The 25,990-nt window shown below is 39.6% G+C and overlaps 1 protein-coding gene across 2 annotated transcripts; it reads left to right on the top strand.

Moving 5' to 3' along the window:
- On the top strand, positions 1-25,005 carry ZNF829 (zinc finger protein 829). 2 transcript variants are annotated; one of them, XM_017506508.2, is made up of 5 exons: positions 1-315; positions 923-982; positions 6,146-6,272; positions 6,579-6,674; positions 22,665-25,005. In XM_017506508.2, exons 2-5 carry the CDS (start codon positions 950-952, stop codon positions 23,642-23,644), a joined length of 1,236 nt encoding a protein of 411 aa, XP_017361997.1. In that variant the 5' UTR covers positions 1-315; positions 923-949; the 3' UTR covers positions 23,645-25,005. The 2 variants fall into 2 exon arrangements, with proteins under 2 accessions (XP_017361997.1, XP_017361996.1); XM_017506507.2 differs by having other exon boundaries at positions 2-263.
- The last annotated feature ends 985 nt before the right edge of the window (positions 25,006-25,990 follow it).

The following is a 25,990-nucleotide window of genomic DNA, read 5'->3' as shown; positions in this document are numbered from 1 at the left end:
TGTGTGAAGGTGAGGCGTGGGCCAGGTTCCCCGGAAGACTCAGCTCCATTGCGCAGCGCTACGGCGACCTGCAACTCTGGAACTCGGCTGGATGCTGAGAGTTGCAGGAGCAGCCGTTTCGGGTGGGCCCAGGCGAGGGGCAGACAGGAATCGGCGTGGGTCCCGCGCTGGACTACATTTCCCAGAGGGCCTGGTGGCCGTTCACTTTTCTCGCAGAAATTCGAACGTTTCGTCACGCCTGGCGGGACCCTTAGATCTTGGAGGTGGTATATTTTGGTCCGCGAGAGAAGCTGGCTCAGGTCTGCAAGAGCTTAGGTGAGGATACCGAAAGCCAATGGGGAGCTGGCGCCTTGGTCCTGTGCGGACCGAGCGACCTGAAAAAGGGAGGTTGTGGAATTGTCTGGGAACTAATGACACTGCGGCTTATGTGGGGATATGGGATACCGGTCACTGCAGGGGTTGTGGCTGTGACTCTGCGACAGTGTGGGGTGCCTCCAACTGTGCAGCTGTTATTGTGTGTTTCCCATGGTGTGTATGTAATTGTAATTGTGTTGCCACGTGTGGCTCCGTGTGTGCTGGTGAGAAGTGCGTGTCGCCTTAAGTATGACTGTCCCTAAATGTATGTGGCATTCTGTGTATGAATATAGGGTCCTGTCAACTGTGCGATTGTGACTTCAGAACTCTGTCTCTAGGAAACCTTTTTTGAGGTCTGATCAGATTCCAACCCTGGACAGCAGTGAACAGAGCCTTTCCCCTGAGCCACTGGAATAGGACAGGTTGCCCCACTCTCCTCTGATCTCCATTCCTCGTGTGTCATGGGTGATGGAGCTGGGGAGGACGTCTTCCTTGACTAATCTGGGTACCAAGAAAAACCTGTTGTCTCACAGTTACTCTTTACTATCCCAATTTTACCTTTCTCCAGGTGAGTCACCCAGAAGAGGAGGAAAGAATGCATGATGAACTTCTACAAACAGTATCCAAGGTGTGTTATGGTCTCCTCTTTTTCTTCTGAAAATTCTTGCTTAATAAAGAAATGACATTTAATTATAAGTCCCTATTATTTTCCCATCACAGAAAAGGATGGTTGTGCCACTTATGCTTGCTGAATTTTCTTCTCAAATATTTATTATGGTTTAAAAATAAAAGGATGATTAATTTTGAGATCTTAAAAACACAGCATTACCAAGAAAAAATAAAATTTGGCCATTTAAATAATTAGTGTTAATATTTTAATGTATTTTCAAAAACCAAATTTTACTTAATTTACTTACCATTTTATGTTCTACATTTTTACTAAAAACGTGTCATAAATATTCTGCGATGTCTTCAAATGGTCTTGGGAAATACATTTTTCTATGTTTGAAAAAATTATGGTGCATACTTTTTTTCAAATCAGACGTGCCAGACTTTTAAATCCTTATTTAAATATATATCTGTCCTCACAACCCCCACCCCCACAGGTTTGAATTTGGGTTTCCATGATTAATAATAAAATTGAACATATTCCATACGTTTATCAGTTTTTAGCGTTTCATCTTTAGTGACATATTCGTTCAAATCTTCACTCACATTTCTCTTAGAATAGCTCTTACTGATTCATACGAGTTATTTATGTAATCTGGGTCTCAGTCCTTTATTGATTATGTTTTCCTACTATTTGGACTGTTTCATCACTTCCTGTAAGATGATTTTATGATAAGTTCTATTTTTTAAAAGCTGAGGTTATCAATATTTTTTCCTTTATGGTTAGCGCTTTTTGTATCTTATTTAATAAATCCTTCCCTGTCCCAAGGTCATGCAGATACTCTCTTATATTTATGCTTAAAGTATAAGTTTCACTTTCATGTTTAGATATTTAATATACTTGCAACTGGTTTTTGTGTATGTTATGAGGTAGGGGTCAGATTCTCCCCCTCCTTATTAGTACCCAGTTTTTTCAGTACCATATATTGGAAGATCCATTGTATTTTCATTGGTCGTCAAATATACCTAGTGTCTATATGTGCATGGGTATATTTATGAATTCTTTATTCTCTTCCATTGATTTTATATATTCCTATGCCAGTATCATACAGTCTTGATTTAGCTCTTCTCCTTTGATGGTAATGTCTTGTCTTCCTCTGACCGTTCTGTTTTTGGCTTTCTGTAATTTTAGCATAAGATATATATATGTGTGGCCGGGCGCGGTGGCTCAAGCCTGTAATCCCAGCACTTTGGGAGGCCGAGGCGGGTGGATCACGAGGTCAAGAGATCGAGACCATCCTGGTCAACACGGTGAAACCCCGTCTCTACTAAAAATACAAAACATTAGCTGGGCATGGTGGCGCGTGCCTGTAATCCCAGCTACTCAGGAAGCTGAGGCAGGAGAATTGCCTGAACCCAGGAGGCAGAGGTTGCGGTGAGCCGAGATCGTGCCATTGCACTCCAGCCTGGGTAACGAGAGCGACACTCCATCCCAAAAAAAAAAAAAAAAAAGATATATATATATATGTGTTTTATTTATCTGCTTGGGATTTGTAGAGTTTTAAAATTTATGGATGAATATCTATTATTAGTTCAGGAAAATCTTTGCTCATTATCCCTTTAAAAAGCCCCCACTATCACTCTCTCTCCCTTTCCTTCTCAGGTTCTAACTAAACATTTATAGGTTAGAATTTCTTGTTCTTTTCTGTGTCTTATCCCTTTATGATAAAAAAGAACCTTGCCTCATCTCAGGAGGGGCAGTGGGCATGGCAGGCAACTAGAATTTTTGGATTCTTCCTCCAAGTGATAATAAAAATACCTTTATTCAATTGTGTTTCAACACTTTTAATCTTGGGGAACTCATTAAATTATAAGGTTATCCATTTACTAGATGGTCTCTTCATCTGAAAATTAGAGGATACATATTAGGATAGAGGACTCAGAATAGGGACAGTGTTTTCTAAAGGTGTAAATTTGGAACTCTGAATGGGCCTACTCTCAATTTTTAAACTGTATGTGTTTGGTACAGATACAAAGAAAATTAGGATAAGAATAAATCTAACAAACTTATTTTGTGTAAGGCCTTTCTATCTGAATTTCTTTTAAAGAGGACTGAGTCTTCCCTCTCCCGTACCAAAGCCCAGATAGAAAATCTGGTTCCCCTCTCCCTTCAGTCTCTAGTTACACTCATCATTTTTATAGGGAAGATTGTTGCCCAATATTAATGGGAATAACTAGAGATGTGTGGTATACTGTCGTAGACAATAAAATTTAAAAGGAATATATTTTGTTTTCATAAGTTAACCTAATATTTAATAGGGAAATATTTGAAACATGAAAATATTTGAAAATCAGAAGTAAAACAAAGATACCACATTACTGATGTCATTTAACATTGTTTTAGAGATATTAACCAAAACACTTACATAAGAAAAAAATTAGGTTAAAAATTACAAAAGAGAGCATAAGATTATCACTTTATAGATGATATGACTGTGTACCTGATAAACCAAATCTGCTTATAATCAGCATTTTGAAATAAGCAGGATTCCATATGAAGCAAGCAAAAGAAAATTTTTTTCCCTCATAATTTCTACTCTCAACCCTCTCTGTGGGTTAACTGTTTTGTTGCCCTGGATAAAAACTTGTACAGACTATAATTTTTTGATCACTCTTTGATATCCTTTGATTGTTTTCAGTCACAATCTCAGTCTCATTTTACTAATTACAACCTCTGGTTCAGTGTAATAATATGTGAGTTTCATTTAAAGTTTCTTCTGTGAGCTCAGGCTTGCTTCAAGCTTGCAGTATGAAAGAGAGACATATTAAGCTTCTTGATTTCCTCGCTCTGAGCCTCTATTTCTCCTGCCTAATAGTTTCTGGATCCTATGAGATTAGAATAGGGATAGGGAAGAGGAGGTAAGGAAAAGAAAAGTCTTTCTTGACTTGTTTTGGTGTTGGTCTCCTTTGCCTTGATGGATGTTCAACACTCCTTTATGAGGGTTGAACCCCATTAGGGTTTCTCAGAGAAGCTCTTGTTGGAAACCTCTAATTGCATTTCCTGGGATATGTGCAGCGTGTCTCCTTGAAATGGCTACTTATGATATCTGTCACACATTTTTGCATTCTTGATCCCTTCCTTTGTTGAAGTCACTTTGTCCCTTTATGGGGTCCACATATAGTCCAAAGGGGGGAATAGGTACCAGTCTTTGTGCCCCCTAAGCTCCAGAGAACATAGCAAAAATTATTCCAAAGTATGTCATCATTCCACTTTGTACCCTGGAGCCTGCTTGTCCTAAGGTGAAGGATAGGTACCCTCATTTCTCCTATCCATTGGGAATGTGTGTCCTTTTTTAAACAACCAATTCTTGAGACACTACCTGAGTATCCTACAATTCAGTTAAATTCGGACACTACCTAGAGTTAACACAGACACCATTGGTTAGGAGCCTCAGTCCCAGCTGGTCGTGCCTATAATCCCAGGACTTTGGGAAGAGATGGGCAGATCAACTGAGGTCAGGAGTTCAAGATCAACCTGACCTGCATGGTGAAACCCTGTCTGTACTAAAAATATAAAAATTAGCTGGGGGTTGTGACCAGCACTTCTAATCACAGCTCTGAGGCAGGTGAATTGCTTGAACCTGGGAGGTGGAGGTTGCGGTGAGCTGAGAGTGTGCCACTGCACTCCAGCCTGGGCGACAAGAGTGAAACTCCATCTCAAAAAAAAAAAAAAAAAACCAAAAATTCAAGAAATGTTAAAAGACCTGAAAAATGGCAGGGCATTATTCTACTATCCAATCCTACTCCCCTTAAATGGCTACTTTAAACTCTTTTTGCTGTTTCTCTTGGCATTTTTCCTATATTTCTAATTAATATTTCTATATTGCTATTTTTGGATGCATATTTTCTAGTGATTTTTAGGCGGGCAAATATGGATTGAGATTTCCCATACCACGGTCCTCATTTTTTGTCCATGCAATAGAATTATATGACAATTTTTCTTTACATTATTGCTATCCCTGTGATTAGGACTTTGCAGATATTGTTATTGTGAGCCAAGTAACCAGATCCTGGATTTTTTCTAGTACAATTTGTATTTTTCTCAGAGCAAATTGCCTTGTTTCTTTTTTTGCCTGGCTTTATGTGTGTGTCACTATTTTTTTTTTTTTTTTCAAATTCTCTAATTGGACTATTTTTAAAGCCTTATAACACCAGCTTTCATTTCAATTAATCTATTTTGACTGTCAAAGTACTCTTCCAAAAATGATTTTTTTTTTTTTTTCAAATTCTCTAACATTGCCGTCAGTTGCCTATCAATATTTTCTACATGATCAAACATACTAGCTCCTTACTTTTCTTTGGAGACGTCTTTCCTGTAGTCCTCACGTCTTGTGTTCTTAGACACTGTTCTCTCACTCTGCTGTAAGATAATGTTCTAGGATTTGCCTTTTATAATTATCCTGGCACTTGGATCACCATTTTCATGTTAGTTTTCCAGTTTCTTAATATAATACCTTCTCTTTTTTCTAATTTACTGTCTAGTTTTTTTGTTGTTGTTNTGAGAAAATATATTCTCTAGTTTTGACGGAAAATGTAGCCCTAAGAAAAGCCACATTGGAAATACTTTTATTATTCCCTGCAGATCTAAAATTGTCTTGATTTAATCTCCATAGTGGTTTAGTAATTTGATTGGATATAGAATTTTAGGTCAGAAATCGGTTTCCTTTATAGTATTAAAGGAATTGCTTTCTTTTTTTCTTATTTCAAATGATGCTATTGAGAAGTCTATTGCCATTGTGATTCCTGAAAACTTAGGTGATCTTTGTTTTCTTCCTGGAAGCTTTTAGAAGTGTTTATTTTTGTTTTCCTCTGATGTTGTGAATTACTCCATGTATTACAAGACGTGTTTGAAAGTCCCTCCCATTTTCCCCTCTCTTGGGACTTATAAAGGGGGAGGGGGAAGAAACTCACTAATAGAGCTGAATGCTTACTATTTCTTATCACTGGAAAAGTGCAGTCTATTTGTACATCCCTTGTACACAGGATATATATATCTTCTGATATGATAGGATCCACCTCCTTTAATTTGCTTACTCTGGCCTTTCTTGCAGAGGCTTCTGTTACCTCTACCACCATCTTTGTCATTTTTCCTTTCATTGTGAAAGCATATTTGTTGTTTCAGGGGTCAGTGATGTTCAGGGATGTGTCCATAGACTTCTCTCAAGAGGAATGGGAATACCTGGACTCTGGTCAGATGAATTTATACAAAGAAGTGATGTTAGAGAATTTCAGCAACCTGGTTTCAGTGGGTAAGGATAACTATCCCCCAAAATTCAGAGTCTGCCCTTGGAAAATCTCTCCTTTCTCCATTGTGAATTATTTGCTTCATGTAACCAGCTGAATTTCTGCTCCCTGTTCCCCAAGGAATGGTTTGAGTTGGAATGGAATGGAAGAGTTGGAAGTGGGCAGCTCTAATGGACTGTGGCTGAAACTTCATCTTCTCCATCTTTCTCTGGTCCTTGTAATGGCATCTCTTCTTTGATCACCAAGAGACTGGATCTGATATCTGGAGAACCCAAAGTATAACCATGTCTCATGTCTTTTCTTGTGAGCAGGACTTTCCAGTTCTAAGCCAGCTATGATCTCCTTATTGGAACAAGGAAGAGAGCCCTGGCTGGTTGACAGAGAGTTGACTAGAGGCCTATGTTCAGGTAAGTAAGAGATGATGGCTCAGGCGCAGGGCTATGAGGAGATATACATCTGAGATTTTATCAAGAAGTTCTCTTTAAAGGCCTGAGGCCTCTTCCATATAAGCTATCCTACCTTTTTGTCCTTATACTTTCTCCCTAGTCCGATATAGCAAGTACCTTCCTGACTGTAATTATGCTATAATTATTTTACTCACATTTTAGGTTTCATTCCTTCTATGATATGCTACATTTAGACTGGTATGAAAGTAGACATTTCCACCCTAAGAAATAGATGAGTGTAAGTGTGTGTGTGTTTGTGTGTGTATGTGTGTGTCTTTTCTTTTTCCTTCCCTATACTTGTTTTCATTTTATCTGCTTTCAATTATGTAATATCTTTGACCAGTTCATATTGGATTTAATAGTTCTTTCTTTCATTTATCAAACATTTGATTACTTTTTACTTTAAAAAAAATTGAAGTATAACGACTATGATTGCATAGCATGGTGAAATTGAGAATGGTGAAACCACTACTCAGGACAAGAAATAGAACATTACTAGCACCTCAGAACCCCTTTTCTGCTCCTTCCCAACCACCAGCCTCTTTTTCCTCTCCCAAAATAAATACCGTCCTGACATTTAGCACCATGGATTTGTTTTGCCTATTGTTGAACTTTATATAGATGCAATCACACAGTATTTAGTCTTTTGTCTTTGGCTTTTTTTGTTCAACATTATGTTTATGAGACATATCTATGATGTTGCACATATCTGGTGTTAGTTCATTATTATTGGCTATGCTGTATTTCATTCTATGAATATATATATATATATATACACATACCCATATATCAGTTTTTTTTTTTTATTTTTTGAGATAGAGTCTTGCTCTGTTGCCCAGGCTGGAGTGCAGTGGTGTGATCTCGGCTCACTGCAACCTCCATCTCTCAGATTCAAGCAATTCTCCAGTCTCAGCCTCCCGAGTAGCTGGGACTACAGGCCTGCGCCACCATGCCCAGCAAATTTTTTGTATTTTTAGTAGAGACAGGGCTTCACCATGTTGCCCAGGCTGGTCTCAAACTCCTGACCTCGGGTGATCCACGCACCTTGGCCTCTCAATGTGCTGGGATTACAGGCATGAGCTACCACAGCCTGCTTCATTCTATGAATATGTTTTAAATTATGCTTTATATATTATTAATTACCGTAAATTAAGTGTCTTTTCTACTGTTGACAGCTGGTTGTTGGCAGTTTTTAGCTATTACATATAATGCTGCTGTGAAGGTTCCTGTATGTGACTTGGTAAATGTGTGTACACATTTCTTTTGGGTATGTACATAGGAGTGGAATTACTGAGCAATAGGATATGTGTGTGTTCAGCTGTAGTAAATATACCAATTTTCCAAAGTAGTTGTACTGCTAAGTTGCTAGTTCTACCAGCAGCATGAAAGTTGCTATTGCTCTGCATTCTTACATTCTTACCAGTTCTTATTATTGCCCAACCTGTTAATTTTAGTTAAATTTTAGTTATTCTGATATGTGTGTTCTGTGACATGCCTGTTTAAGTTTCTTGGCTAAACTTAGTTGGTCGTCTTTTTTTTTTTTAATTGCTTTGAAAGAATTCTTTTTATATTCTATATATTAGCTCTGTGTTTGGTTATACAGGATGTAAATATCTCCCACCACTTTATATCTTGCCTTTTATTCTTTTAATGGTGTCTTTTGATGAACAGAAATTATTAATTTTAATGTGGTCACACTTACTTTTTCTTTATAGTGTTGCTTTTTTGAGTCCTGGGTAGGAATGATTGCCTACCCAAAGGTCATGAAGATATTTCCTATGTTATATTCTATTAGCTTTATTGTTTTACTTTTTCCATTTAGATCTAGTTTCCTGAAGTTGGTATTTGTATGTGTTGTGAGGTAGGGGTCAAATTTCATTTTTTTTCCATGTGAATATCCAGTTGACTTCTTAGTATTTATTAAGATGACTGTCCTCTTCCCATTCTCTGTAGGACTACCTTTGTCATAAATCATGTGTCTGTGAGTCTCTCTGATTTCTGTTCCTTTGGCTTATTTGTCTATCCTTGTGCCAGTACCACACTATATTAATATTGTGGCATGTAATAAATCTTATCTAGTAGAGCAAGTTCTCCTGCTGCTTCTTAGTCCTTTGCATTTTCATTATAAATTTTTGGATTAGGCTGGTCACAGTGGCTCACACCTATAATCCTAGCACTTTGGGAGGCCAAGGGGGATGGATATCTGAGGTCAGGAGTTAGAGACCAGCCTGGGCAACAACATGGTGAAACCCCGTCTCTACTAAAAATACAAAAATTAGCTGGGATTGGTGGCAGGTGCCTGTAATCCCAGCTGCTGGGGAGGCTGATGCAGGAGAATCGCTTGAACCTGGGAGGCAAGGTTGCAGTGAGCCAAGATTGTGCCCTTGCACTCCTGTGTAAGGCTCTTGGGCCCCACAGGGTCATGGGGTGTCCCTTATGCTCTGCTGAGGTGCAGGATCCGAGAAGTAAAGAGACAGGACACTGAAGAACTGGTGAAGAGCAGCTGGACTCAGGGGGCCATGCAACCTGTGAGCAGAGATCAGCGAGAGCCCCAAATTCCCAGAAGCATCTGTATTTATTAGGTACAAGCAGGGGACAGGGTTGTGAGTGAGGTCATCATCTATAGGCTTAGTAATAGGGCATACATAATCTCGTGAGTTACAAGCAAGGGGGCCACCCCATTATGTCACCTGGGCAGAGAGGTGGGCCATGCGCAGTAGGGGGCTGTGCCATGCATGGTAGTAGAGGGTCGTGTACAGAAAAGGGGTCCACCCCCATTAGGTCACCAAGGCAGGGAGTTGGGCTGTGTGCAACAGGTGTCGTGTGCAACACTTATCTGGGGACTGGCGACGTCAAAGGATTTCTCATAGAAGGATGCTATAAGCCAGTGCAGTGGGAGCTGACAGACTTGTGCTCTTCTCTTAAGATATTTATGGGAGGATGATTTGAGCTAGCACAGAAGTGAGAAAAGACTGACAGGGTGCACAGCCTCTGTGACTGGTCACGCCAGAGGGGTTCTTCTCCCTCAGTTATTTCCAGGATCTCAGGCATGAGGCCTACTTTCCATAGGAACTGAATGCAAGGTACTACAACTCCTTTATCAGGAGGAGAGGGTCTTGCTCCAAGTCTGCCATACAGCTTATGCCCTTTCAGGCAGGGACGCCACTGCCTGGGTCTTTGGTTCTTGTCCTGGTCTGGCTGTTTTCCCATGTACTGCTTCTGTTCTGTGACTGCTCTAGGCATTCCTCCTACTACAAACTACTATATTGGTTATTTGGAAGGATTATATAAATCAGCACTAAATATGTCAGTATAGCTCTGACTACAATACCTATATGATTATATAGAAAGATTATATAGAACTAAGTATGCTAGATAGAAGTATTAAGTATGATTATATAAGCTAGATATATGTAAGCAATAAGTTATACTTCAGGCACTAATTCTATAAACTAATATATGATTATATATAAAAGATTATATAAAGGAAATAGCTGAGTAATAACACTATAAACTAAGATATTCTTCAGGCACTAGTTGTGCCTGGGGTCTGGACAGTTCTCCTTCCTTGGTGCCGATAGGGGGTGTTACCCACACTTCCCTGGGGGACAAGAGCAAAACTTTGTCTTAAAAAAAAAAATTAGAATTAGCTTATATAGAGTTATTTAAAACTTAATCAAAATGCCAAGTTATATTTTTCATTAGCATATTACTATTAGTTTATGGAGAATTAAGATTTTTAAATAACAAGTCTTGTAAAAATGTTTGACTCTAATTTTGTATAGTAGTCTGCTAGGTGCTGTATAGTTTATAAAATATGTAGGCTTATTAAGAAACATCATCTAATGTAGGAGCTGGGACATTGCTGTAAATAATTTCTTTTTTTATTTTTTTTATTTTTTTTATTTATTTTTTTTTTGAGACGGAGTTTCGCTCTTGTTACCCAGGCTGGAGTGCAATGGCGCGATCTCAGCTCACCACAACCTCCGCCTCCTGGGTTCAGGCAATTCTCCTGCCTCAGCCTCCTGAGTAGCTGGGATTACAGGCACGCGCCACCATGCCCAGCTAATTTTTTGTAGTTTTAGTAGAGACGGGGTTTCACCATGTTGACCAGGATGGTCTCGATCTCTTGACCTCGTGATCCACCCGCCTCGGCCTCCCAAAGTGCTGGGATTACAGGCTTGAGCCACCGCGCCCGGCTGTAAATAATTTCTACAAAGTAGATTCATCAATGAGAAGATCAAATAAGAAGCTCAGAAGAAAGTTGTAAAACAGTCAAAAATATGGAAGTAGAAATTGATCCAAGTAGAAGTTAATGGTTGGAGCCCTAGAAGTACATGTTGTTACCTATGGAGTTAGTGTTGGAAATAGAAGATCCATGCCTCCCTTGAGAAATAATTCTAGATTTAACAAAGCTGTAGGAACCTAGGCAGGAGTTTGTGAATCTTCACTTCTTCCCAGCTATCAACTGATCTTAGCTGCCTTTACGTATTTTATTTCTGTCTCTCCTACCACTTTTCCTCCATACCAACTTGCTAATTTGTCCTCTTCTTAATCTTACCTTAACCTTGTACCTTTCTGCTTGAAAGGTGGTCTCTGTTTATTCCTTTTTCATTTTAAAATAATTAATTTAATTTTCATTAAAGTAATATATTTTGAAATCATAGTATTATCAAAAGATATCAAAATAGTACAAACTACAATACAAATGAAATTTGTATGTCCTGTTACCTACATAACTTTTGAATAGTATGTTTTGTCATTTTGTGATACATCAAACTGTAAAAGTATTTCTTGATGCCTTGTTCTAATAGTTGAGGGTTGGTCTCTGATAATCACCATATATATCCTGAATATAGCAGTATTTGTGTGTTTGAAATCATAGTATTATAAAGCTTATATTGAAAAACAGCAGCCCAAGCCAGGCGTGGTGGCTCACACCTGTAATCCCAGCACTTTGGGAGGCTGAGGAGGGCAGATCACTTGAGGTCAAGAGTTCAAGACTAGCCTGCCCAACATGGTAAAACCCCACCTTAACTAAAAATACAAAAATTAACTGGGCATAGTGGCAGGTGCCTATAGTCCCAGCTACTTGGGAGGCTGAGGCAGAAGAATCGCTTGAACCCAGGAGGTGGAAGTTGTAGTGAGCTGAGATCATGCAACTGCACTCCAGCCTGGGCAACAGAGTGAGACTCCATCTCAAAAAAGAGAAAAACAGCAGCCTGCTTTTTTATTATACATTCCTACCCTGACTGCCCCAGTCTGTCTCATTAAAGACAATACATTTCCAACTCTTACTTCATTCTTCTGATACCTACCTTCAAATTTTGAATAGTATGTTTTGTCATTTTGTGATACATCAAACTGTAAAAGTATTTCTTGATGCCTTGTTCTGATAGTTGAGGGCAGGTCTCTGATAATCACCATATATATGTTGACTATAGCAATATTCATAGTTTATATCTGATTACATGAATGTTGTTATAACTTTCCTGTTACCTACTTAATGTGCATCCCCATTTATATTACACATTACTTTCATTTGTGTTGCAGTTCATATTTTCTATTTTGATATTTTTGCTTACTAATAGTCACTTAGGTGTGTTTTTACATAAGAATATATACTGTTCAGGCCGGGCGCGGTGGCTCAAGCCTGTAACCCCAGCACTTTGGGAGGCCGAGGCGGGTGGATCACGAGGTCAAGAGATCGAGACCATCCTGGTCAACATGGTGAAACCCCATCTCTACTACAAATACAAAAATTCAGCTGGGCATGGTGGCACGTGCCTGTAATCCCAGCTACTCAGGAGGCTGAGGCAGGAGAATTGCCTGAACCCAGGAGGCGGAGGTTGCGGTGAGCCGAGATCGCGCCATTGCACTCCAGCCTGGGTAACAAGAGCGAAACTCCGTCTCAAAAAAAAAAAAAAAGAATATATACTGTTCAAATAGTGAATTGAAAATAAACCCATCAAAACTGAGATGTCTTTTATATGTATCAGTTTTACATTTTGAAACTAGTTTGTTTAAGACAAAACTATTATTATTATTATTATTATTTTCAAGATGGAGTTTCACACTTGTTGCCCAGGCTGGAGTGCAGTGGTGCAATCTCAGCTCACTGCACCCTCTGCCTCCTAGGTTCAAGCGATTCTCCAGCCTCAGCCTCCTGAGTAGCTGGGGCTACAGGCACGCATCATCACATCTGGCTAATTTTTGTATTTTTAGTAGAGACAGGGTTTCACTATGTTGGCCAGGCTGATCTCGAATTCCTGACCTCAGCAAAGTTTGGCCTCCCAAAGTGCTGGGATTACAGGCATGAGCCACCATGCCTGTAATTGATATGATTTCCTTGATAACAAAAGCATATCTATTGCATTTCTGTTATTATTATTACCAGATAGTCTCAACTACTCAGATTATAATTTTTAATCACAGAATAATGTGGGAGGTAGGAAATGGAGAACTGTGATATATAAACATTTTAACAGACTAGTAAAGCTCCTGAGTTCATGTGATACCATTCCCCCAATAGCCACCCACATTCCTTATAAGCACTTATAAAGAGGACAAAAATGCCCCTCCAAAAACAAAACAAAAAAATCTCGTGTTTATTTAGATTACCCAAAGGTATAGCCACCCTCTAACATAAAAAATAAGGCATACATATTATAATAGCATATATGTTAAAACTATTCTTGGGAATCAATGTTTTAATACCTTATGTTAGAAATCATCCAGGTTTCCAAGGATTATCTATTAATTTTTCTTGATGTCCATTGTCTTAAAGTTAACTAAGAATCTTGTCTATTATATTTAAGCTGACTCACTACAGAGTAACACAGTTACTTAGGTGTTTTTTGTTTTTTGTTTTTTTTGAAATGGAGTCTCGCCCTCGCTCTCACTCTCGCTCTCGCTCTCGCTCTCACTCTCGCTCTGTCACTCAGGCTGGAGTGCAGTGGCATGATCTCGGCTCACTGCACCCTCTTCCTCCCAGGTTCAAGAGAATCTTCTGTCCCAGCCTCATGAGTAGCTGGAACTACAGGCATGCACCACCGTGCCCGGCTAATATTTGTATTTTGAGTAGAGATGGGGCTTCACCATGTTGCCCGGGCTGGTCTCTAACTCCTGAACTCAAGTGATCTGCCTGCCTCAGCCTCCCAACGTACTGGGATTACAGGTGTGAGCCACCATGCCAGGCCCAACACAGTCACTTTGATATCAAAAAGTTGAAAGAACTATAATTTGATTTGGTTTAACACATAATTGTATCATTTTTATAATATTGGTTTTTTTTGAGACAGAGTCTGACTCTGTTGGCTGGAGTGCAGTGGTGCATCTTGGCTCACTGCAGCCTCCTCCCAAACCCCCTCTTCCAGGCTCAAGCAATCCTCTCACCCTCTCCCAGGCTCAAGCAGTCCTCTTACCCCAGCCTCCCTAGTAGCTGGGACTACAGGTGCACAGTACCATGACTGGCTAATTTTTGTAGAAACGGGGTTTTTGCCATGTTGCCCAGGCTAGTCTTGAACTCCTGAGCTCAAGTAATCCACCTGCCTTGGCCTTCCAAGTTGCTGGGATTACAGGCATGAGCCACAGCACCCGGCCTAGTTTTTATAATCTTAAAATTTACACTTTGCGCTGATAAAATCAGGAGAAAGATAATATAGCTATTTTTAAAGCAGAATTATTAAGCCAATCTTTTTTAAAATTTCTGGTTTTGAGCTAGCAGTTCTTATGAGGTTGTGGGGTTTTTTGTGGGGGACATACTTGTTTATTTTTTAAGGCTAACACATTCAAATTATTGGAAGTTTTCTGTGACTATCTTTTCACTGGTCACACAGTTGAATAGTCACAAAATTGAAAATATTTGCTATCTTAGTCTTTGTTAAAAAGCTGCCCAACCCCTGCTCTCTATGAACCAATCAGAGTAGCACTTCTTTAATTTTTTTTTTTTTTTGGTTTCAACTTTATTAAGGTATAATTCACATACCATACAGTTCACCCACATAAAATGTACAAATTGGTGACTTTTAATATAATCATAGAGTTGTATAACCATCACCATAATCAATTTCAGAACATTTTTATCACCTCAGAAAAACCCCTGTACTCTGTAACTGTTACTCCCCTCTCTCTCCAGCCCCAGGCAACCATCAGTTGATTTTCTCTCTCTATGGATTTGCCTATTCTGGACATTTCATATAAATGGAATTATACAATATGTGGTCTTTTGCAACTTCCTGTTTCATAGCATAACGCTTTTCAAGGTTGATCCATGTTGTTACATGCATCAGTATTTCATTCCTTTTTATTGCCAAATACGATTCCATTTTATGGATATACCACATTTTATTTGTCAGTTGATCAGTTGATGGACATTTGGGTTTCTTCTTTTGAGCTATTTTGAATAATGTTGAATGAACTTATGTGTATAAGTTTTTGTGTGGACATAAGCTTTCAGTACTTTCAGGTTTCTACTTAGGAGTAGAATTGCTGGGTCGTATCATAACTCTGTGTTTAGCCATTTGAGGAACTGCTAGACTGTTTTCCAAAATGGCTGCACCGTTTTACATGCCTACCAGCCATGTATGATGGTTCCGGTTTCTCCACATCATTTGCTAACACTTGTTATCCTTTTTTTTTTCTTTCTTTGAGATAGAGTCTCCCTCTGTTGCTCAGGCTGGAGTGCAGTGGCACAATCTTGGCTCACTGCAACCTCCACCTCCTGGGTTCAAGCAGTTCTCTTGCCTCAGCCTTCTGAGTAGCTGGGATTATGGGCACATGCCCCTTTTTGAAAATATCTTTTAGGTCTTAACTAAAATATATTTGCCTATTCTTCTGAAGTGTTTCCCCCATATTTTCCTCTAGCTGTTTTATAGTTTTGGGTCTTATAGTTAAGTCTTTAATTCATTTTGAGTTTATTTTTTTATATGGTGAGAGATACAATCTAGTAGTTTTTGTTGTTGTTGTTATGTCCCTCTCTGGTTTTGGTATTAGGGTAATGCTGGCCTTGTAGAATGGATTAGGAAGAATTCACGCCTCTTCTATTTTTTGGAATAGTTTGAGAAAAATTGAGGTTAGTTCTTTGTACTTTTGGTAAGATTCAACAGTAAAGCCATTTAGTCTTGGGCTTTTCTTTGTTGGAAGACATTTTATTACTGCTTCAATCTCATTATTCGTTATTGGTCTGCTCATGTTCTTCTGCTGTATTTCTCCCTGGTTCAATCTTGGTAGGTTTATGTAAACAGGAATTTTTCTGTTTCTTCTAGATTATCTGATTTGTTAGCATATGGTTGCTTATAATAGTCTTTGATGATCTTTAATTTCTTAATTGACCTAGTGGGCATTCATGAGCAAGCATGTTGTTTAATTTCCATGTATTTGTGTGGTTTACAGAGTTTTTGTTATTGATGTCTAGTTTTATTCTGTAGTCTGAGAAGATACTTGGTATGATTTCGATTTTTAAAAATTAGTTGTGACTTTTCTTATGGCCTAACATATGATCTCTTCCTGGAGGATGTTCCATTTGCTGATGGGAACAATGTGTATTCTGCAGCTGTTGGATAAAATGTTCAGTTAGTGTCTGGTAGGTCCATTTGGTCTAATGTCCAGTTTAAATCCAATGCTGCTGATTTACTGAGAGTGGGATGTTGAAGTCCCCTACTATTGTTTTACGGGAGTCTTATCTTTTTTTTTTTTTTTGGACACAGAGTCTTACTCTGTTGCCCAGGCTGGAGTGCAGTAGTGCAACACTAGCTCACTACAACCTCTGCCTCTCCAGTTCAAGCAATTCTCCTGCCTCAGCCTCCTGAGTTGCTGGAATTACAGGTGTGTGCCACCATATCTGGCTAATTTTTGTATTTTTTTTACAGATGGGGTTTTGCCATATTGGCAAGGCTGGTCTTGAACTGCTGACCTCAAATGATCTGCCTGCCTCAGCCTCCCAAAGTATTGGGATTACAGGCATGAGCCACTGTGACCAGCCCTATCTCATTTTTTAGATCTAATAATATTTGCTTATATATCTGGGTGCTGCAGTGTTGGGTACCTATATATTAAGAACTTTATTTCTTCTTGCTGAATTGATCCCATTATCATTATATAATGACTTTCTTTGTCTCTTTTGCAGTTTTTTTACGTACCATCTGGTTTTTTTGTTTGTTTGTTTGTTTGTTTTTGAGACGGAGTTTCGCTGTTGTTACCCAGGCTGGAGTGCAATGGCGCGATTCGGCTCACCGCAACCTCCGCCTCCTGGGTTCAGGCAATTCTCCTGCCTCAGCCTCCTGAGTAGCTGGGATTACAGGCACACGCCACCATGCCCAGCTAATTTTTTGTAGTTTTAGTAGAGACGGGGTTTCACCGTGTTGACCAGGATAGTCTCGATCTCTTGACCTTGTGATCCACCCGCCTCGGCCTCCCAAAGTGCTAGGATTACAGGCGTGAGCCACCGCGCCCGGCCCACATCTGTTTTATTTAAGTATAGTTACTCCTACTCGCTTTTGGTTTCTGTTTGTGTGCAGTATTTTTTCTTTCATCCCTTCACTTTCAGTCTGTGATTTTATAAAGTTTCTCACAGCCAGTATGCAGGTGGGTCATATTTATTTTATCCATTCAACCAGAATGTATCTTTTAAGTGGGGAATTTGACTGTTTACATTCAAGGTTATTACTAATAGGTGAGGATTTATTCCTATTCTGTTAATTTTTTATGGTTGGTTTATATAACCTTTTTCTTTTCTCTGATCATTTGGTTTGGTGGCTTTATGTAACGGTTATACTTGAGTCCTTTCTTTTTCCATTTTGTATATCTGTTCTACCAGTGAACTTATTTTGATTTGTTTAATGATGGTAGATATTTTGTTCACTTCCAGATGTAGGACAGCCTTTACCATTTTTGATAGGGCTACCTTAATTGTGATAAATTTTCTCTGTTTTTGCTTCTCTAGGAAAAACTGTTTCTCCTTCATTTTTGAAGGATGGCTTTGCTAGGTATACCATTCTTGACTAACAGTGTTTTTCCTTTCAGCATTTTGAATATATCATTCCATTCTTTTCTGGCATGGAAGGTTTCTGCCAAGGTATCTGCTACTAGTCTGATGTGGGTTCCCTTACATATGACTTGATGCCTTTCTCTTGTGTTTTTAAGAATTCTCTCTTTGTCTTTGACTTTTGACAGTTTGACTGTGATGGGCCTTGGAAGACCTTTTTGGATTGAATCTTTTTGGGCATCACTGAGCCTCCTGCATCAGGATGTCTATATTGCTTACAAGACTTGGAAAATTTTCAGTTATTATTTTGTTAAATAGGTTTTTATGCCTTTGCCCATCTCTTCTCCTTCTAGAACACCCAAAATTTGCATACTTTGTTACTTTATGATGTCTCGTATGTCACCTAAGCTTTCTTCAGTTTTAAAAATTCCTTATTAATTTTTACTTTTGACTTCCTGGGTTCTTTCAAAACACCTGTCTTCAAGTTCAGAAATTCTTTCCTCTGCTTGATCTAGTCTATTGTTGAAGCTCTCAAATGTTTTTTATTTCATTCATTGAAATTCTTCAGTTTTAGGACTTCTGTTTGGTTCTTTTTCATGACCTCTATCTGCTGAATTTCTCATTCAGATCAGGAATTGGTTTTTCTGATTCTTTTGGTATTTTCCATGTTCTATTGTGTCCCACTGAGTTTCTTTAATATCATTATTTTGAATTCTTTTTCAGAAACTTGGTAGATTTCTTGTTTGTTGGAATCTGTTGCTGGAGCATTATTGTGTTACTTTGGAGATGTCATGTCTATGCTTTTTCATGTTTCTTTTATCTAACATTGATATCTGTGTATTTTTTGTCATGGTCATTTTTTCCAATTTTATGGATTTGTTTTAGTAGGAAAACGTTTTTCCTGTAGATGTATTTATAGTGGTTGGGTAGGTTGCTTTGGCCTTATTCTAGGTGGGTACAGTAGTATAATCTCCATATGATTTCTTTGGCTGTAATGAGTGTCAGCATTATCTATGAATTCCTCAGTGGCTTAGGGTTTCGTTGTTAGTAGAAGCTGTGATGAGGCTTTTCTGGGATAGGTACACCAGACACCAGCTGGGCTGGTCCATAGGCCCCATTGGTGTTGGTGATGGCCTGGGCATACTGGTTCATGTGGCCTCAGGTGTTGTATTCCGGCACTGGTGGTAGCTGCTCCATGCAAGTTGACCTCTGGGCCTCCAGGTTGCTTGCTCAGGTGTTGGCAGTAGTAGCAGTGGGCCAGGAAGGTGGGCAGGTCCTTGGGCTCCGCATTGGCATGTATGGCATTGATTATAACAGTAGCAGTAGTTGACCAACTGTTTGGGCTTTGAAGCAACATATGCAGGTACCAGCAGTGGCAGTGGCAGTCTGATTGGGCTAGTCTCTGTTCCTCTAGGTGGTGTGTACATTTTGTGCTTGCATTGGTGGTGGCAGGAGGCTGGGACAGCCTGTCTTCAGGTTGCTGGCAGGGATGCAGGGATGCTAGTGATGGTGGATGGGCCGAGTCAATCCCTGGGCTCCCAAACAATAGATGGTGGGCACTGGCAGGCAAAATGAGCCCATACTTAAGCCCTCAGAAGATATGTGCAGGCATTGGTGGCATGTGAGGAGTGAATTCATCCCCACAGCCCTGGACATTGCATACAGCAGTGGCAGGGTCAGCATCAGGCAACCTGTCTTCTCACCCTGCCAGTGGTACACATGGATTCAAGCTGTGGTGGGTAGGGTGGGTTAATCCCCATGCCCCCAGATGGCATGCTCAGGCCCTGGTCACAGACTGGCTCTGCCTTTCCTCATTGTCAAGATGGTGCATGTGGGCACCAGCAACGGCCGGCAAGGTGAGTCCATTCCCAGACCCTCAGATGATGTGCTAAGGCAGCAGCTTTGGTGGGACAGGTAGGCTTGATGTCAGGCCCTTTGATGCAGACCAGCACTAGTCTTAAGGGCCCCTGAAGGCACTTGCAGATGTATAGGGACCCAGCTGCCTGGGAGCAGTGGTTTTCCTGTCAGTGGCAGTGGCCCCAGGCAGGTGCCTCTCAGGCTCTGGGGAGCACACACTTCAGCTCCCTCTGCCCCAAGAGCAGCCTCTGACTGCTGTACTGCTCATTCCCCAGAGTGTAGGACTCTGAGTGCTGGACTGGAGTACCAGGGACCTAGCCACACTAATGGTTCCAGCCACCATTGCAGTGCATTAGCCCTTTACGTGGACATGGGGGAAGCCAGCAGAGCTCAATGGATGTAGAGATGGAGGAACTGTTCGGTCCCGGGGAGGATGTAGTCTGTTAGGGTCTGGGATCCCAAAATGGCACTGTGCTGCAGTTGCTTGGGGAGGGACCCAGCATGAACTCCCTATCTAAAACAGTGATGTGTAGATACTGGGTAGCTCCCTTTACCAGTCTTAGGGCCCATGAGGGCTGAGAGGCTGTTTTGTGGCTAGGATTGCAGGCATCCACAGTGGGAATATGGTCTCCCTTACCTTTCCCCTACACTCTTGGATCCAAGCTGATCCTGGTAAGGCCAGCTGTTTTGCTTCCCTCTTTGTGCCTCAGACGTTCCCTGTTGCTTCCCTGCTGAATTCCAGTGTTCTGTAATAGATGCTCAGTTTGGTGTGTGATTATCTACTGTTTTAGTCCTTCTTTGTGGAGGAGGTAAATGCTGGGTGCCTCTAGTCATCCATCTTGAAACCCCATTCTAAAAATGTATTCTTGAGAACAATAAATCTAAATTCATTTATTGCCTCAGTAATTCTTTAGGTAGTTTGCCAGGAGGTGAGTATGTATTAGTGAAAATATCAAACATTTCTTGATTTCATTGGATCTGTGCAGATTATATAATATTATAAACAATAAGTGCTATTAATAAGAAATAGAAAGATCTGAGGCCTGATAACAGGAAGACTATAATTTAGACTGAAGATCAGTTATGGCTTTCTAGAGATATGCTGTTTGAGCAGAGGTTCAAATGATTAGCAGCGATTAGCAGGGCCAACAATGGTGATAGGATGGGGGTATGCCAGGTAAAGGGGATACCCGTGTGGAAAGGCCCTCAAAGGCAGGGAGAACTTGATGTGCTTGAAGGACTAGGGCTTCTTGAGCAAGCAGAAGTAGAGTATAACACAAGGTTGGAGAGGTAGGCAAGAGCCTCATTATTGGAGTCTTCTTGGTAATTACCAAGGAGTTTAGATTTTCAGTTTAGAGAACAAATACCACACCAGGTGCTGAATGGATTAGAGGGTGCTGGAACATATTGCAGAGACCATTAGGAGATGCCTACAGTGGTCTAGGAAAGAGGGGATTCAATATGATAATTAAATGAAGACAACTTCAAGAGATTTCTAGGGATGCACCCAGACTAAGTTTGGCCAATGATTGTGTGGAGGGAGGACTTAAGATAGTCTAGCTGGCTTTATTTTGATATCTTCAAGCCATTTCATTTGCCCATTATCTCTGTTTTTGCTATGACATTCTTCCATAATAATAGCTACCAATACTGAGTGCTTACTTTATATTAGATTATTTACATACTTAAGGTTTCTCACCAGTATGCCTTCTCTGATGCCGAATAAGCCTTGAGTGTTGAGTAATAGTCTAGCTTATTCCTTATCTTTTTAGCAATCATGAGTTAAGTGTCATTCCCATTTTAACAAACAAGGAAAAGAAGGCTCAGAGGTTAATTGCCTTAAAGCATAGAACTGGGGCATACTGTTCATATGTTGACATGGAGTTCCTTCCTTCTCATAGAGTACATTTCATCCTGTCTTAACTCTCTTCTGTCTCAAACTTGAGCCACCTTTCTTCTCAGTCACTGCCATGACTTGGATGATTCATTTCTTTCTCCTGAGGTCAACATCACAGAATTGCAGAGCAAATTATTTTCGGTGAGTCTCTAACCGATATCATCCTGTATGCACAGAATAGATGTATCTGTCTATTCTCCCCACCAGTTATGTTCAGCATACTAGATTTGTTGGAGGCTAGCAATTTACCAGTATACCCTTGCACAGTCACTGAACTCCACCCACCCCACCATTTAAACCTATCAACGCATTTATTATTCTTTTTCTTTTTTTTTTTTTGAGATGGAGTTTCGCTCTTGTTACCCACATGGGAGTGCAATGGCGCGATCTCGGCTCACCGCAACCTCTGCTTCCTGGGTTCAGGCAATTCTCCTGCCTCAGCCTCCCCAGCAGCTGGGATTACAGGCACACGCCACCATGCCCAGCTAATTTTTTGTATTTTTAGTAGAGACGGGGTTTCACCATGTTGACCAGGATGGTCTTGATCTCTTGACCTCGTGATCCACCCGCCTCGGCCTCCCAAAGTGCTGGGATTACAGGCGTGAGCCACCGCGCCCGGCCCATTTATTATTCTTAATAGCCCTTTTATGTAGGTCTGACAATTATCTACAAATTATAAAACATAACAGTATTGTGCTCTGTGTATGTGAGTATATATTTATACACATGTATATATAATTATAATTTCTCTGCCCTGGACCAGGGGCAGCATCCTCCTAGCCTGTCTCCTCCATTACCCTCTAGCTGAACCCCTGCCTGGCCATGCTGATGGCCTTGCAGTCAGAGTTCCACAAGCTGTATGATGAGGAGACACAAAGCTGGGTCTCAGGCAGCGCCTGCAGGCAAAGAAAAATTTAAAAAGAAATTAGAATCTCTCTGTAATATGGATGATGATGCTGAACACTGTGTATTCACCAAGGGTTAAGGTGACTCTGGTTCAGAACAACATTTAAGGCTCATAGAGGCCATCTACTTCCTGAATCTATATCCTCAGCTTCTTTTATTACCTTCCTAATGTCTGTGCTTTTCTTGTCAGTTTTACAGATTGCCTAGCCACCTTTGAAAATGAAGTGTGTTAATCCTCTATTTCTTTTTTAGAAATTTTAACTTGCCCGGAATAGGAAAATTTATTTGCCTTTTTATTTTCTTTCAGATCTAGAATCAATGTGTGAGACCAAGATATTATCTCTAAAGAAGAGATATTTCAGTCAAGTGATACTTACCCATGAAGACATGACTCCTTTCATTCAGCCCACATTTCTTACTCCACCTCAAAAAACTATGAGTGAAGAGAAACAATGGGAATGGAAGATATGTGGAAACACCTTTAATCAGAACTCACAATTTATTCAACATCAGAGAATTCATTCGGGTGAAAAACCCTATGAATATAAGGAGTGTGGGAAGTCCTTTAGTTATGGCTCACTTGTTACTCGACATGAGAGGATTCGCACTGGTAAAAAACCCTATGAATGTAAGGAATGTGGCAAGGCTTTTAGTTGTAGTTCATATTTTTCTCAGCATCAGAGGATTCACAGTGGTGAGAAACCCTATGAATGTAAGGAATGTGGAAAAGCTTTTAATTATTGCTCAAACCTTAAGGATCATCAGAGAATTCACACTGGTGAGAAACCCTATGAATGTAAAGTATGTGGAAAAGCCTTTACTAAAAGTTCACAACTTTTTCTACATCTGAGAATTCATACTGGTGAGAAGCCTTATGAATGTAAAGAATGTGGGAAAGCCTTTACTCAACACTCAAGGCTTATTCAGCATCGGAGAATGCATACTGGTGAGAAACCTTATGAATGTAAGCAGTGTGGGAAGGCCTTTAATAGTGCCTCAACACTTACTAACCATCACAGAATTCATGCTGGTAAGAAGCTCTATGAATGTGAAGAATGTAGAAAGGCCTTTATTCAGAGCTCAGAACTTATTCAACATCAGAGAATCCATACAGATGAAAAACCATATGAATGTAATAAATGTGGGAAGGCCTTTAATAAAGGCTCAAACCTTACTAGACATCAGAGAATTCACACTGGTGAGAAACCCTATGACTGTAAGGAATGTGGAAAAGCTTTTGGTAGTCGCTCCGACCTCATTCGCCATGAAGGAATTCATACTGGTTGAATGATAGAAACTAAAGACCCTTTTGTTAACCTTTATAATAAGATTTTTTAAAACAGGTAATGAGAACAAGTTAGGGTACAGATTATCAAAGGTTCTCCTATGTATTAGTTTTTAAAGGATACCATAACAAAGTACCAAGTACCAAAAACTTGGTGGCTTAAAACAAGAGAAATTTATTCTCTTACAGCTTGGAGCCTGGGAATCTAAAATCAAGGGTGCTGACAGTTTTGGTTCCTTATGAGGACTCTGAGTGAGGATCTGTTCTATGCCTTTCTCCTAACCTGTTAACAGCTGGCAGCCCTTGGCATTCCTTGGCTTTTACAAATACCTCATTCTAATGTCTGCTTCCATTTGCACATTGCATTCTCCCCGTGTATCTGTGTGTATGTCTCTTATTTGGACATCAGTCAGATTAGATTGGGGTTACCTGGTGAACTCAACTTGATTACATCTGTCAAGACTGTATTTCCAAGTAAGGTCATATATACAGGTACCAGGGCTTAGGACTTCAGCTCCTTTTAGATGACACAGTTCAACTCATAATAGCCTGTTAGCACTATTTTGTCTAATATATCTATAATTTCCTTTTATATATAAGTTGTTAGTCAAATATATATATTTTTTAATTTTGTTTTGAGACAGAGTGTCATTCTGTCCAGGCTGAAGGGCAGTTGCGCAGTCTCGGCTCACTACAACCTCCGGCTCCTGTCTGTCCTCCAAAGTAGCTGGGATTACAGGCATGCACCATCATGCCCAGTTAATCATTATTATTATTATTATTATTATTATTATTGTATTTTTAGTAGAGACAGGGTTTCACCATGTTGCCCTGGCTGGTCTTGAACTCCTGACCTCAGTGATCTGCCTGCCTCAGCCTCCCAAAGTGCTGGGATTACAGGCATGAGCCACTGTGATGGCCAAAACAGACTTTAAACCAACACAAATTAAAAAGGACAAAGAAGATCATTTATAATGATAAAGGATAAATTCAACAAGAAGATAAAATAATCCTAAATGGGTATATAAATTTTATTGCAGTTAGAGCCCTGGGTTGAGGAATGACCTGAGAGTACTGGATATTGCAGACGGATGTCTTTAGGGCAAAGATATTAAGGATATTTGCCTTGATGCTTTCACACTATATTGTGGTAGTAACACTGAACGTGTTGGGAGATAGAACAAGAAACCTCTTTCTAGGAATATGCATACTAATAAATGTTTTATCAAACTTGTTCAAACAAGACAGGAGAACAATTTTCATTATAATTTCATTTCCATTTCTGTGTTATAATACAAACTGATCATTTGTTCAAATGTTTAAAAGGCATGTTCATGCTACTATAAATGCTTGTTTCTCCACATTGTTGATCATCTTTACTGATTACAAATTTCTTTATATATTTAAGAAATATATTTCTTTATATATTACATATTAAGGTGTTTGTCATGTGTTGTTCCAGTAACTTTTCCTAATCTTTTGGCCTCTTTTGATTTAAAAAATTTATTTATTTATTTATTTTAGAGACAGGGTTTCACCTTGTTGGCCAGGCTGGTCTTGAACTCCTAACCTCAGGTGATCCTCCCACCTTTGCCTCCCAAAGTGTTGGGATTACAGGCGTGAGCCACCCTGCCCGGCCCTTTTGATTTTTTAATAAGCAGAAATCTTTTTTACAGGTAGTAAAATTTACATTTTTCCTATACACATAACCCTATTACTTTTTCTCTATTAATATTTCTGCAGATTTAGAGTCATCAGAGAATTTAAATTGTACCTTAGACAAAATCATGGGAATTACTTTAGGATCGCTGTTATTGGCTCTAGAGTTCAGGAGACCCAACAAGTAGAGTTGTGCAATTAGATGGAGTAAAATGTTGAAGAGGACCAATATAATTCTGAGTCTCAAATCTGAGTTTTAGCCTAACATATCAGGAAACAGTGGTCTGGGCTCTGTGTGTGTTCCTGTCTTAAAACATGGATCTAATATCATAGATGTAAATGACTACATGTAATATCATTACTTAAATTATGATAAACCCGGCTCTGTGGATACACAGGAATGACTACTTAGAAATAATTTGAATACTCCATTCTATTTTAAAATATACAATTTATTTTAGAACAGTTTTAGATTTACAGAAAAGTTAGAAAAGTAATCCAGAAAATTCCCATATATGCTACACCTAGTTTCTTCTACTAAAACCATCTTACATTGTATGATAACATTTGTTACAATTAATGAACAAGTATTAGCTAAAGCTTACACTTTATTCCAGCTGTTCTTAGGTTTTAAGCTTTTCTTCCTTTTTCTGTTCCAGCGTTCTTTTTTTTTTTTTTTTTTTTTTTTT

Source organism: Cebus imitator, unplaced genomic scaffold, assembly GCF_001604975.1.
Source record: "Cebus imitator isolate Cc_AM_T3 unplaced genomic scaffold, Cebus_imitator-1.0 Scaffold356, whole genome shotgun sequence".
Lineage (NCBI taxonomy): Eukaryota > Metazoa > Chordata > Mammalia > Primates > Cebidae > Cebus > Cebus imitator.
Note: the sequence above shows the minus strand (reverse complement) of the source record. Positions and strands in the feature narration are given on the sequence as shown.

Excerpts from the sequence above, each read along its gene's own strand:
- ZNF829 (XM_017506508.2), top strand. The coding sequence starts at position 950 with ATGCATGATGAACTTCTACAAACAGTATCCAAG. Across the intron at positions 6,273-6,578 it reads CAGCAACCTGGTTTCAGTGG|GACTTTCCAGTTCTAAGCCA; the intron begins GTAAGGATAACT and ends TCTTGTGAGCAG. Across the intron at positions 6,675-22,664 it reads GACTAGAGGCCTATGTTCAG|ATCTAGAATCAATGTGTGAG; the intron begins GTAAGTAAGAGA and ends ATTTTCTTTCAG.